Source organism: Moschus berezovskii, chromosome 12 (assembly GCF_049115385.1).
Source record: "Moschus berezovskii isolate FMDL1 chromosome 12, NW_MosBer_1.0, whole genome shotgun sequence".
Taxonomy (NCBI): domain Eukaryota; kingdom Metazoa; phylum Chordata; class Mammalia; order Artiodactyla; family Moschidae; genus Moschus; species Moschus berezovskii.
Genome location: NC_142471.1, coordinates 78,595,085 through 78,608,551, shown reverse-complemented (window position 1 = coordinate 78,608,551; position 13,467 = coordinate 78,595,085). Strand labels below are relative to the sequence as shown.

The window sequence follows — 13,467 nt, the reverse complement described above, 5'->3', positions numbered from 1 at the left end:
CCCCATTGACTTTGGACAATCTTTCATTTCTCTTTTTGGCTTTGGGGAAAGGGGAGGGATGCAGCCTTCCACAAAACCTGTCTATACTGCCTGTGTCTGTGAAGAGTCAGCGGGCAGCCTCAGAAAAAGTCCCCTGGACTCACTGGGATTATGCACATGGTTGCCTCATCCAATAAAAAAATTTTGCAGCTCTTAATTTCCAGTAACTTAATTTCCAATTACTTCATTCCAGCACTCTTGGGAACAGCGAAGGTGTTATCTTTTATTAAGACTTTAGAATTAGATCTTCCCCTCCTTGTCTTCCTTTTCTCTATCCCTATTAGATCCAGGAGCAGTCTATACAGCTCCACTGTGCCATTGCTAATCAAACAAGTCAGTAATTGCGCTTGTTAGGACAGAAACAGAGCCAGGGCGAGCTCTCTGACCCAGCCACCAGAGGTCATTTGCAGGTTCTATCTCTGGGCTAATTGGTTTGAGGAGCTTAGGTTTTTAGGGATTTGAATTGTAGAACTGGGACAAGTGGCAAATACAGTCCACATGATCACACCCGAAATAGGTCAATAGACTGAACCAATCCTGGAACCATCAACAAGGCCAACTCAAGAAATTAACTAGCAGCTCAGCCCAACGGATATTGTCTGAAAGTGATGGATAAAGCTCAGCCCTTTATAATTTTAGTGTGAGAACGAATCTATTGCCTATATTTTGGGCTTAGAAGACCTGAGAACTCTTACCATACAGACACAGACATGTTACCATAGTACCCAAATACATGAAATACATCATTAGGACCAGTGTTCTTAGAGATTTTGTTGTCAAACATTCCTTGAATATCACTTAAATCTTGAGAATATTGAGCAAGAAGGGGCTTTTAAATCTGGTTATGTTCCCACTCCCCCAGCACATAGTAGACAAAAACCTTCCAGAGAGGAAAGCTCTTGAAAATTCCCTACAGGGGTCCATCATTACTATGCAAGAATTTCCTCTCTTAGGAAAACAGATGGGGTTTACAGAGACTACTTACTGCTGAATTTTTGTCAGCAAGCTATGCTTTAAAGAAAGTCTCAGTGTCTTTCACCAAGAGAGGCTGTGAAGGTCACTGAGAGGCAAAAACTAGTCTCTGCATACACCTGGCTTAGAAATCCTGCATCTTCATTTTGATGTGTCTCCACATATTAAGTGGGGGAAAAAAATGTATCCCTATAAAAGGCAAACACTATAGGCCCATGGAGTTATCTTGAGTTGTTTCTGCCACAAGAAAAGTAAAAACCACCACCACCACAACAAAATACACTACCACACTTCTTTGGAAAAGTCACCAAATTTTCCCCTGTCTTTGAGCAAGTCATTCTTGGTATCCAGGCTTCCCTGGTATCTCAGTTGGTAAAGAATCTGCCTGCAATGCAGGAGACGCCGGTTTGATTCCTGGGTCAGCAAGATCCCCTGGAGAAGGGAAAGGTACCCACTCCAGCATTAACGGGGTTTCCTGGTAGCACAGATGGTGGTAAAGAATCCGCCTGTGATGCAGGAGACCTGGGTTCAATCCCTGGGTGGGGATGATCCCCTGGAGAAAGGAATGGCAATGCACTCCAGTATTCTTGCCTGGAGAATTCCATGGACAGAGGAGCCTGGCAGGCTACAGTCCATGGGGTCTCAAAGAGTCGGACATGACTGAACGACTTTCATTTTGAGCAAGTCTATTGCATTGTTAAGGGACACCCAGAAGTTTTGAAGAAACACCCACCGGGAGCCAGCGACCAATGTCTCCTGTGTGAAGCCAGCCATCCTTGTCCAAGGCTTCCTGTGTCTTCTCGGGGTCCTTCAGATATCCTTTGAACAGGTTGGTGCCCCTGATGCAGATCTGTACAGAAGTTGGGACAGAGTGGTGACAACAACAAAGGCTGCTACAAACACCTTCTCCTGCCTTTCATCTTTTTTCCCACCACCTTGATCCATTTGATGCTTTCCACTATAGTATGAGGAATGCTGGGCCTCCCTAGTGGGTCAGATGGTAAAGAATCTGCCTGCAATGTGGGAAACACGAGTTCAATCCCTGGGTCGGGACTGAAGATCTCCTGGAGCAGGGAATGGCTACCCACTCTAGTATTCTTGCCTGGAGAATGCCATGGGCAGAGGAGACTGGTGGGCTACAGTCCATGAGGTTGCAAAGAGTCTGATAGAACTGATTGACTAATACCAATGACACTAATGAAGAGCACCAGATTTTTAATCCCTGTTGTGGGGGACAAAGTTAGACTCCAAGACATTGAAGTCCTTGCTAAAATTCTTGAAAGACTCAAACACAAACCTGCTCATGACTGTGTGCTTTTTCTGATACACACATCCCCACTACGATTATGTAAAAGTGACTGCTGGCACAGCCTACTCACCTCTCCTTCATTGTTCACAGCAAAGTAGTTCATATCAGGTACATCTTCCAGCTTCACATGATTGCACGGCATGGGGACTCCAACGTGGCCTAGAACACACCACACTGAATCAGCCAGGATACTGGGAAATGGTGATAACTCCAGCCATGGTTGAGAGATATTTATGGATTGACTCTAGAAAAATAAAACTGAAAAGTCATCTGGCACCAGTGCCAGAGAGTTAAGATAGAAAAGCCTGGACCAACCCTTAGATAGTATCTGCCACATTAATCCAGAGTACTGAGGCTATCTAAACACCCAAATCCTAGTTTATCTAGAACTCTTCGCCCAGCCATTGCACCTGCTGTCCGGTAAACAAAGAACCTACCTGATTTCCAATCCCCAGGTGATGTAATTGTACAGCCAGCAGTGCATTCTGTTTGACCATAAGCTTCAAACACCTGTGTGAACCAAAGAAGGGCTTTGAGAGTTACTCAAGATAAAGCAGGAGCTGGCCATCCCCTACGGCCAGACGTGAGGAAAGCAAGGTGTCTGAGAGCTGGAGGACACTTAGTGTCTTAAAACCTGAGCTGCTAGGTCTTTACAACTGTGGATTCACTAAAAAACCAAAAGGGTCCAGAAATTGACCAATGTATGGAAACATACTATACTTTGGGAAATGTGGCATTTCAAGCTGATGGGGAAAAGAGAGTTATTCATTAAGTGACATGCAATCCAAAGGCAATTGGACTTGAACCTAGGCAAGGGCATGCTACTGAAGGAGCTAAAGAAGGTGAGAAGCATCTTTTAAGGGAAATAGCTATGGGATAGAACAGAGGCTGGCAAACTCCTGTATACAGAACCAGAGAGTGAATATTTTTGACTGTATGAGCCATTTGGTTTCTATGTCAATGACTTAACTCTGCCAATATAGCACAAAAGCGGCAGTAGACAATACATAAATAAATGAGTATGGCTGTGTTCCACCAAGCCTTTATTTATAAATAGAGGAAACAGGCCAGATTTGGTCTGTAGCACAGACCAACTGCTGGTTAAGGATAACGTTGACTGGAGAGGGGCTGTGGGGGAAACACATGCGGAGTCTGAAGTGGGGATGGGGTCTGTCCCAGGCAGAGCTGGTGGAAGAGAGGAAGGCATTTCTGGGAGGGATATGACATAGGGCCTTCTGATCTATGGGTTTTAGGAGCTGAGGGAAAGGAAGGTGTTAAGCATGGCCAAGAGGATGCTAGTTTGAAAGACCAGAGGAACTCTGGCCTTGGCATCAGTTCAGAATCTATTGTGAAGGCAGTTATACACATAGGTGGTACTTGATGAGGACAAGGCTGTTTGTTTCATTAATGCTGTGCACGTTGACCAAAAGAATGAACTAGTTAGCCATCTGTGGGGGAAATATGAGACTACCTGTACTCAAGCCCTTTTACTGAATTCCAGATGGAGTAGAGACTTAATTGAAAAAAGGTAAAACCACAAGGTTACCAGAAAATCTGGATGAAAACAGTTTTATGCAATATTGAGAGTTACGTCAGGAAGCCTAAGGTCTAAGCTCTTATAAAACCACATAAAAAAGGTGACTTAGTGCATAAACGTTTAAAACTTTTATCTAGCAATACACAGTGCAAAAGATAAGACTTAGGAAATACACTTCTAACACAACAAAGATTGATTTTATTACTATATGAATTCTCAGAAAGTAAGGTGAAAGAGAACCAAACTCTCCTTTGCTCTTTTTACTATAAGGAAGTAATGTAGTAATTCATGAAAGCAATACAAGTGCCAGTAAACAATAGAAAGGATGTTTAGGGACTTCCCTGGTGATCTAGTGGTTAAGACTCTGCACTTCCAACGCAGGGGTTTTGGGTTCAGTCCCTGGTTGGGAAACTAAGATCCTCCATGCCTCATAGTGAAGCCAAACGAACAAAACCTCACAAATATTATTAAGTAAATCTGTGAATGTTCAGTGTAATGAGGGCAAGGGGAAATAAGACCCCCCAAAAAGATGTTTGGTGTTGAAACAAAGTTGTAATCAGATTTTTCAAGTATCTATTTGGCAAAGATTTAAATGACTGAAAATATCTACCACTAGGAAGAAGGTGGGGTTATTAAGACTTGTGCATTATTTGTGGGAATGTATAAGAAAGACAAGACCCTTCTGAGGAAGCGTGAGCATCAACATTGACATGTAAAAAAACTCATATACTTTGGCCCAATAATTCCCACTTGCAAAGATTTATCCTAAATTGATAGTTTCATAAATATGCACAAACATCGTTATCACCTCATTGATTATAACACCAAAAAAAAAAAAAATGATGTCTATCAGTGGAGACTGGGTTTCCTAGGTAGCACAAGTGTAAAGAATCCACTTGCCAATGCAGGAAATGTAAGAAACGCAGGCTCAATCCCTGGGTTGGGAAGATCCCCTGGAGGAGGGCATGACAACCCAGTCCAGTATTCTTGCCTGAAGAATTCCATGGACAGAGGAGGCTGGTTGGCTACAGTTCACAGGGTCTTTAAGAGTCCAGAGTTGGACACGACTGAAGCAACTTCACACACTTCAACAGGAGACTAGTTATCTGGGTACATTCAATAAACTATTACAAAACCATTAAAATTATGTTTATTTGACTAAGATCAATATGGATGGGGTGAGCACTGCTTAACAAGTGTATTAGTAAAAGATTAACTCATCTTCTGATTGCCCTAAATCTCTGGGTCAAAGAGAAAGAACTCCAAATCTGAGACTACATGTTAGTTTTGGATGGATTTGTCGGCCTGAGATGATAGTCTGCCAGGTGTGAGGGGACCCTGTTTTTACACTGCAAGGCCAAGCTCTCTGCAAATGGGAATGCTTGCACTGGGTGTTGGGGATGTTTGCTACCTCCTGCTGTCTTTGTGGTTTTGGTCCTCCAAAGGCAATGGCAAGCCACTCCAGTACTCTTGCTTAGAAAATCGCATGGAAAGAGGAGCCTGGTGGGCTGCAGTCCATGGGGTCACTACTAGTCGGACACGACTAAGCAACTTCATTTTCACTTTTCACTTTCACGCATTGGAGAAGGAAATGGCAACCCACTCCAGTGTTCTTGCCTGGAGAATCCCAGGGACGGTGGAGCCTGGTCGGCTGCCGTCTATGGGGTCACACAAGAGTCGGACACGACTGAAGCGACTTAGCAGCAGCAGTGTGGTAGGACCCCTGGCCAGCATTGTGGCTTGTCATGTTAGCCCCAATGGCTACCTTGTCATGCTCTGTGAGGTACCACTGCCTTTGCAGTTTTATTTCCTTCAATAAAAGGAGATGAAAAAAAAAAAAACCAAGTGTATTAGAACCCTGATGCCATTTTTTAAAGATTACACCATTTATAGTTATTATAAAATATCAGGTGTATTTCCCATGTAATAATACCCTCGTAAGGTGTACGTCAAGGTTGTATATTGTCACCTTGCTTATTTAACTTATATGCAGAGTACATCATGAGGAACGCTGGGCTGGAAGAAGCACAAGCTGGAATCAAGATTGCTGGGAGAAATATCAATAACCTCAGATATGCAGATGACACTACCCTTATGGCAGAAAGTGAAGAGGAACTCAAAAGCCTCTTGATGAAAGTGAAAGAGGAGAGTGAAAAGGTTGGCTTGAAGCTCAACATTCAGAAAACAAAGATCATGGCATCTGGTCCCATCACTTCATGGGAAATAGATGGAAAAACAGTGGAAACAGTGTCTGACTTTATTTTTTTGGGCTCCAAAATCACTGCAGATGCTGATTGCAGCCATGAAATTAAAAGACGCTTGCTCCTTGGAAGGAAAGTTATGACCAACCTTGATAGTATATTAAAAAGCAGAGACATTACTTTGCCAACCAAGGTCCATCTAGTCAAGGCAATGGTTTTTCCTGTGGTCATGTATGGATGTGAGAGTTGGACTGTGAAGAAAGCTGATCGCCGAAGAATCGATGCTTTTGAACTGTGGTGTTGGAGAAGACTCTTGAGAGTCCCTTATTCTGCAAGGAGATCCAACCAGTCCATTCTAAAGGAGATCAATCCTGGGTGTTCTTTGGAGGGACTGATGCTAAAGCTGAAACTGCAATACTTTGGCCACCTCATGCGACGAGTTGACTCACTGGAAAAGACTCTGATGCTGGGAAAGGTTGGGGGCGGGAGGAGAAGGGGACGACGGAGAATGAGATGGCTGGATGCCATCACCGACTCTGTGGACATGAGTATGAGTGTACTCCGGGAGTTGGTGATGGACAGGGAGGCCTGGCGTGCTGTGATTCATGGGGTCACGGAGAGTCGGACACGACTGAGCGACTGAACTGAACTGAACTGAACCCACCTTGCGCCTGGCCATGTGCGCCTCTCATGCTCCTGCCCCTAAATTGCTTTCTACTGCCCACCAGTAGTTTATTCTCTGTATCTATGAGCCAGATTCGTTTTTATTACATTCATCAGTCTGTTGTATTGTTTAGATTCCACATATAAGTGATGTCACACAGAATCTGTCTTGGTCTGATTTATCTCACTTGGCATAATGCCCTCCAAGTCCATTCACACTGCTGCAAATGGCAAAGTTTTGTTAACACTGATGCTATTTGTGTCACGGTTTCTTTATGCAGATGCACTGAGCAGTGACTGGAAGGATATTTTCTCTTGACTTTGAGTTTCTGGCTGACTTTCTCCTTGGCACTTCTCACTTGTGTTTTCATTTTTATTTAAATAGTGAGTTTTACTTGTGCAAAAGGGAAATTAGCTATCATCCAAAAAAGGTGCCTGTTACCTGAATGGGAAGGAAAGAAGAGGCGATATATGGACACCTAGAACTGATTCACTTTGCTGTACAGTGGAAACTAACACAACATTGTAAAGCAACTACACTCCAATAAAAAATTTTAAAAAAAAAGGTGCTTGGCTTACCAGACATCCCATTGCTGCCCGGAAGAACGTCAAGACGGGAGGTGAGATGGGGGCAGCTCCAGTGACCAGGAACCGAATCTTCCCACCCAGGCTTTCCTGTTTAATAGAAACAAAAGACCTGCTGAAAACTATTCCCTTAGCTTTAGTCCCCTGCTTTGCAAAATGGGCAGAACAGCCTACTTATCCAGTGTTGTCGTAAGGATTAAACTCATTAATTCACAAAGCACTTAGAAAGGGTCCATTATCATAGAAAAGAACTTAAAATGTTGGCTTCCATCCACAGTGGGAAGCAGACCTGCAACTTTTTTTTTTGGACATTTCCTCAGGTAATTTATATTGTTGGACCTTTCAAATTACTTAGGACTCTCAACAGACCACCTAAGAGAATGAAAGAGCTAGAACCTAAGAAAAATCCACTTTCTGCATTTTGACCAAATCCCTTTAGCGACAAAGTTGTCTGAGAGAGATCTCAAAAGGCTGAGTGAACACAGAAAGTGCCAAAGGGTCTCCAGTTAAAGAGATGCTTGACCATCAAAGGAAAAGCAAAGTATGCTGAGGCAAAGGGCAGCCCAGATACGTACCTGGCTCCATCAGGATCTACCCAACATACCTGGATCTTTCCAAAGATGAGCTTGTCCCACAGACTGTCACGTCTGATGATACCCTTTTTCACTTCCCTGAATTTACTGGCAACAGCCAAGTTCAACAAGAACTTCTTCAAGGGTGTCTTGGCTTCATTTTGCACCTGCAGAGTGACAGCTCCTCTTAGTTGGAAACCTATTGGATACTCACCAAAGCCATTCATCAACAAGCAAGAGATAGTGCCTCCTAGCATCAAAAGAAAGTGGCTCTTATACATGTACTGGTATGCTGAATAATGATGAAAGTTCATGCTAACAAAGAAGTGAACTTCATACACACAGACAAAGCTCCAGCTCCTCCAATTCCTTGTCCTTAGCCAACAACCTTAACAATTGATACAGCATGTCCCCAAAAGGTAGCATCTATCGACAAAGTTTCCTGGGCGTACTGATGAAACAGCTGATTATGTACCACTCTTAAGGTTTTTGATTTAGGATCATATGTATGTACGTTATATAGTATCATAATATTACAAAGAAAACTTCTCACTGACCATTTTTGAAGGTCACTGGGATACCAGTTCATTATTTTCAAGACTGATAAATAAAGGGAAAAAAAAAATCAAATATTTGTGCCTTTCTGGAAGACTCTCAGCTAATGAAGGCAAGGGAAATGCTTAGATTAGAAAAAGCACCATTTTCCTAACCTTAATGAAAAACAGAGCAGAGATCAATAATAGCTAAAACTGTCATGAGGCCATGAAATTTTGGCTCATTTCCTTATTAGACCTGACTCTGGACAAGTTATTTAACCTCCAAGGTTCAGTCTCATCATCTGTTAATTAGGGGTAATAAATGTTAAATAAATTAGGTGTGTAAATGTTAAATAAATTAGGTGTGATTTCCTGTGTTTTTGTAGGAATGAAATGATGGAATGTATATGAATGTATATGAAATATTTACCATGGGCTTAGCACCTTAGCAAGAAACACACTAACCAGGAGGTGTTATGAAATCAGAGTAACAATTTCCAAGTCAGTTGAATTTTGAGAGGTTCCTCAAGTCTCTGAATTAATCTGTTTCTCCATATCACATCCAAGTAATCTCATCCAGAGGAAAGGGGGTTTCATTTGTGTGATTTTTTTCATGGCTGCGTTTGTAACTGTGGCTGTAGGTGGATGCTGGTGGGGGGTAAGGCTGGAAATGGAGCACAGTTCTTAGCAACATAGAGTCTCTAGGAGCTGTAGGCAGGCTTAAGCCCCACACAGCTCAGGGCCAGCCCAGCAGAAGCAAGATAAGTACCTTGTCATAGACCTTGTTAAGGAGTCGAGGCACTGCAGGAAACAATGTGGGCTTCAGGGTCCTCAGGTCATCAGGCAGCAGCCGAATGTCTCCTTGGAAGAATCCGACTTTGGCTCCACAAGAGTACAAAATAACCTAAAAGCAAAACCAGAAGGCAGGGCTCAGAGCCAAAGAACCTCTTTGAGTCAGGTCTGTTTTGGACAGAATTAAGGACATCCAATGGGCATTTTGATGGGAAGAGTTGACTCATTGAAAAACACCCTGGTGCTAGAAAGACTGAAGGCAAAAGGAGGAGAAGGTGATAGAGGATGAGATGGCTAGATAGCATCACCGACTCAATGAACTTGATTTTGAGAAAACTCTGGGAGAGAGTGAAGGACAGGGAAGCCTGGCGTGCTGCAGTCCATGGGGTCTCAAAGAGTCAGACACTACTTAGTGACTGAACAAGAACAAAAAAAATGGGCACTTTTCTCTGGACCCCTCACCCCTAACACTTCATGTACCCAGAACTCTGAGATCTTACTCCCTAGACAGGATGACACTCACCTCTGCTGAGGTGCCTGGACAGGTAAGTCAGATTGTGAGGCTGCAGGCCCACCCCTACTCCACCCACAGCTCTGGGTGAGTGTCTAAGGCACTGTTTCTAAGAGCCCATTCTAAGCACTAAGAAAAAAGCACTGCCACTCAAACTAGAACACTCCTACAGTGGTAAGACCATCTCAATTTCAGAAGTGATAAAATGCGAAAACTCTGGAAGTTTTCACGTATATTCACGGAATATACGTCAAGGCTGTATATTGTCACCCTGCTTATTTAACTTATATTCAGAGTACATCATGAGAAATGCCAGCTGGATGGGGCATAGGCTGGAATCAAGATTGCTGGGAGAAATATCAATAACCTCAGATACACAGATGACACCCTTATGGCTGAAAGCAAAGAAGAACTAAAGAGCCTCTTGATGAAGGCAAAAGAGGAGAGTGAAAAAGTTGGCTTAAAACTCAACATTCAGAAAACTAAGATCACGGCATTCAGTCCCATCACTTCATGACGAATAGATGGGGAAACAATGGAAACAGTGAGAGACTTTATTTTGGGGGGCTCCAAAATCACTGCAGATGGTGACTGCAGTCATGAAATTACAAGATGCTTGCTCCTTGGAAGAAAAGCTATGACCAAACTAGACAGCAAATTTAAAAGCAGAGACATCACTTTGCCAACAAAGGTCTGTCTAGTCAAAGCTATGGTTTTTCCAGTAGTCATGTATGGATGTGAGAGTTGGACTATAAAGAAAGCTGAGTGCCAACAAACTGATGCTTTTGAAATATGGTGTTGGAGAAGACTCTTGAGAGTCCCTTGGACTGCAAGGAGATCAAATCAGTCAATCCTAAGGGAAATCAGTCCTGAATATTCATTGGAAGGACTGATGCTGAAACTGAAGCTCCAATACTTTGGCCACCTGATGTAAAGAACTGACTCATTGGAAAAGACCCTGATGCTGGGAAAGATTGAAGACAGGAGGAGAAGGGGACCACAGAGGATGAGATGGTTGGATGGTATCATGAGTCTGATGGACATGGATGGACTCAATGATCATGAGTTTGAGCAAGCTCCAGGAGTTGGTGATGGACAGGGAAGCCTGGAGTGCTGCAGTCCATGGGGTCACAAAGAGTCGGACACAACTGAGCAACTGAACTGACTGCAAATGTGAAAAACACGCTTATTAGAATTAATATTAATCAGATATCAGCACTTTAACCCAAGGAACCGAATCTTCCATTTTAATATTCATGTACCAGCAGACTCCAAAATCACTGCAGATGCTGATTGCAGCCATGAAATTAAAAGACGCTTACTCCTTGGAAGGAAAGTTATGACCAACCTAGATAGTATATTAAAAAGCAGAGACATCACTTTGCCAACAAAGGTCCGTCTAGTCAAAGCTATGGTTTTTCCAGAGGTCATGTATGGATGTGAGAGTTGGACTGTGAAGAAAGCTGATCGCCGAAGAATTGATGCTTTTGAACTGTGGTGCTGGAGAAGACTCTTGAGAGTCCCTTAGACTGCAAGGAGATCCAACCAGTCCATTCTAAAGGAGATCAATCCTGGGTGGAAGGACTGATGCTAAAGCTGAAACTCCAATACTTTGGCCACCTCATGCAACGAGTTGACTCACTGGAAAAGACTCTGATGCTGGGAGGGATTGGGGGCGGGAGGAGATGGGGACGACAGAGAATGAGATGGCTGGATGGCATCACCGACTCGATGGACATGAGTTTGAGTGAACTCCGGGAGTTGGTGATGGACAGGGAGGCCTGGCGTGCTGTGTTTCATGGGGTCGCAAAGAGTCGGACACGACTGAGCGACTGAACTGAACTGAACTGTACCAACAGATAAGCTGGTTGAAGAGGTATTTAAGCAGGGATCAGAGAGGGGATTTTCCATCCCTAATGACACCTGTGTTTTTGCTTTTGGTTCTCAAATCAGCCTCAGAATAGCCTGAAAAGCTTGGTGACCACTCACAGAAGGCCAGCTCTTCCCCAGTGCATGTGCTGTCGTCAGCAGCTCCCCCTGACATACTCTGGACACCTTATCTGGATCAAAGGTTCCTTCTTCGCCCCTCTGTGGGGAACTTCCTTTTCTTTAAGCCTAGATCTTTTCAAAACCTCTAGCCCAAAGAAAAGAAAAAACTGCCTCTTCTCTCTGTGCAGGATAGATAGTAAGCTCCAGGCTATGAGCTTCAGGGATTTGCAGGCACCCTGTATGAAGGCAGGAGCAAGCATTCACCCCGTGGGATACAGACTGACTCGACACAGGAAGACTCTGCAGCAGGTTAGCGGTGATGCCAAGATTAGGACTCAGCCGTGACAACTCCCTGCTGCCCGTGCCCTCACATTAGATAGTAGATTGAAAATGTTGCAGAGCTGCCCTTGGAATAATGTGGGGCTAGCAAGTCACGACCCTCTTTTCACACACCTGCTAGGAATATAGGATCTTACCTGTACAACCCTCTCAAACATATGAGCCAAGGGGAGGTAGGATATAGTCACGTCCTCAGGATTGGGCTCAAAAACACCCTAGAGACCAGGAAATGGAAAGGAGACAACAATGAGTTAATGTCAATTTCCTTTTCCAAAGAGGATTTAAACACTTCTTCTTTCTAGGACTGCCGCATACAGTTGTGCAGATGTGCCCTGTGTAACTCTCAGGGCAGCTTTAACTGCATTGAGTGTGGAGATCTGCAGTGACCCTAACAGAGCATAACTCTGTGGGACTTCCCCAGAGGTCAAGTGGTTAAGACTTCACCTTCCAATGCAGGGGGTGTGAGTTCTATCCCTGGTCAGGGAGCTGAGATCCCATGTACCTTGTAGCCCCCCAAAATCAAAACATAAAACAGAACCAGTACTATAACACATTCGATATAAACTTTAAAAATGGTCCAGATTAAAATATATATATATCTTAATAAATAAATAAAAGAGCAAAACTCCATACAAAGATGTACTTGTATTCATCCACACTCAGACCTTCAATCTGTTTTTTCCCTGTCTGCCTCCTCTCACTTTAAAATCTTACGACAGATTGATATTTTAATGAGGGCCTCATTTTCAATTGACCACTGACCTCCATACATTTGAGAAAAGCAGAAGCATTGGAAACAATATTTTCATGGGTTAATATGGCTCCTTTGGGATCTCCTGTAGGAAACAAGAGGTGGAAACATCCAGTCAGTGAGTAATAGGTTGTCTCTGGCATTGAAATGAGAAGCTACACTTGTTCCATGGAGCTAGGACTCCTGTTCCGTGAGCTGAGAACTTCTTCTGTCCCTGGGTCTTTTTATGAATGGTGTATGACTCTGCTTATGAATGACTGATACCCCAGAAACTCTACTCTGATTGCATTATTAGCCTTGTGCTACCATGCAGGGCACAAACACAGTCTCAGATAGCAACAAAAAGAAGACTCCAAGTGACCCCCACCCTGCCTTGCGCTGTTTTCATGTTGAACACTTCAGATCTAACAATATTACCTGGCCATCACTTTATAAACGGGGCACAGTGGAATGGCTATAACTTCTAGATTATTATGGGTCAAATTAAAATTTATTAAGAGTTCTAATAGCTAAGTAGCTACACAGAGGGGGAGAAAGAGGACACAGAATGATCTGTTTAGATCTACGAGTGGGCTATCTTGATTGAGTGAGGTCATTCCAGTGATGTTAAATTGAGAGAGTGGTAGGCTGGGGGAGAAAGTTGACTTTATGAAGCCATTTTTAAGGCCCTT

At 43.4% G+C, this 13,467-nt stretch overlaps 1 protein-coding gene across 4 annotated transcripts in view; it reads right to left on the bottom strand.

Moving 5' to 3' along the window:
- ACSL5 (acyl-CoA synthetase long chain family member 5) overlaps nucleotides 1-13,467 on the bottom strand; it is a 57,654-nt gene that overhangs the window by 3,493 nt on the left and 40,694 nt on the right. For all 4 annotated transcript variants that reach the window (XM_055424652.2, XM_055424651.2, XM_055424658.2 and 1 more), the window contains 8 exons: nucleotides 12,808-12,881; nucleotides 12,183-12,260; nucleotides 9,184-9,318; nucleotides 7,911-8,045; nucleotides 7,301-7,396; nucleotides 2,758-2,830; nucleotides 2,391-2,479; nucleotides 1,745-1,861 (listed from right to left, as the gene is read on the bottom strand). In XM_055424652.2, coding sequence (XP_055280627.1) covers nucleotides 1,745-1,861; nucleotides 2,391-2,479; nucleotides 2,758-2,830; nucleotides 7,301-7,396; nucleotides 7,911-8,045; nucleotides 9,184-9,318; nucleotides 12,183-12,260; nucleotides 12,808-12,881 — 797 coding nt within the window. The remainder of the gene's footprint in view (nucleotides 1-1,744; nucleotides 1,862-2,390; nucleotides 2,480-2,757; nucleotides 2,831-7,300; nucleotides 7,397-7,910; nucleotides 8,046-9,183; nucleotides 9,319-12,182; nucleotides 12,261-12,807; nucleotides 12,882-13,467) is intronic.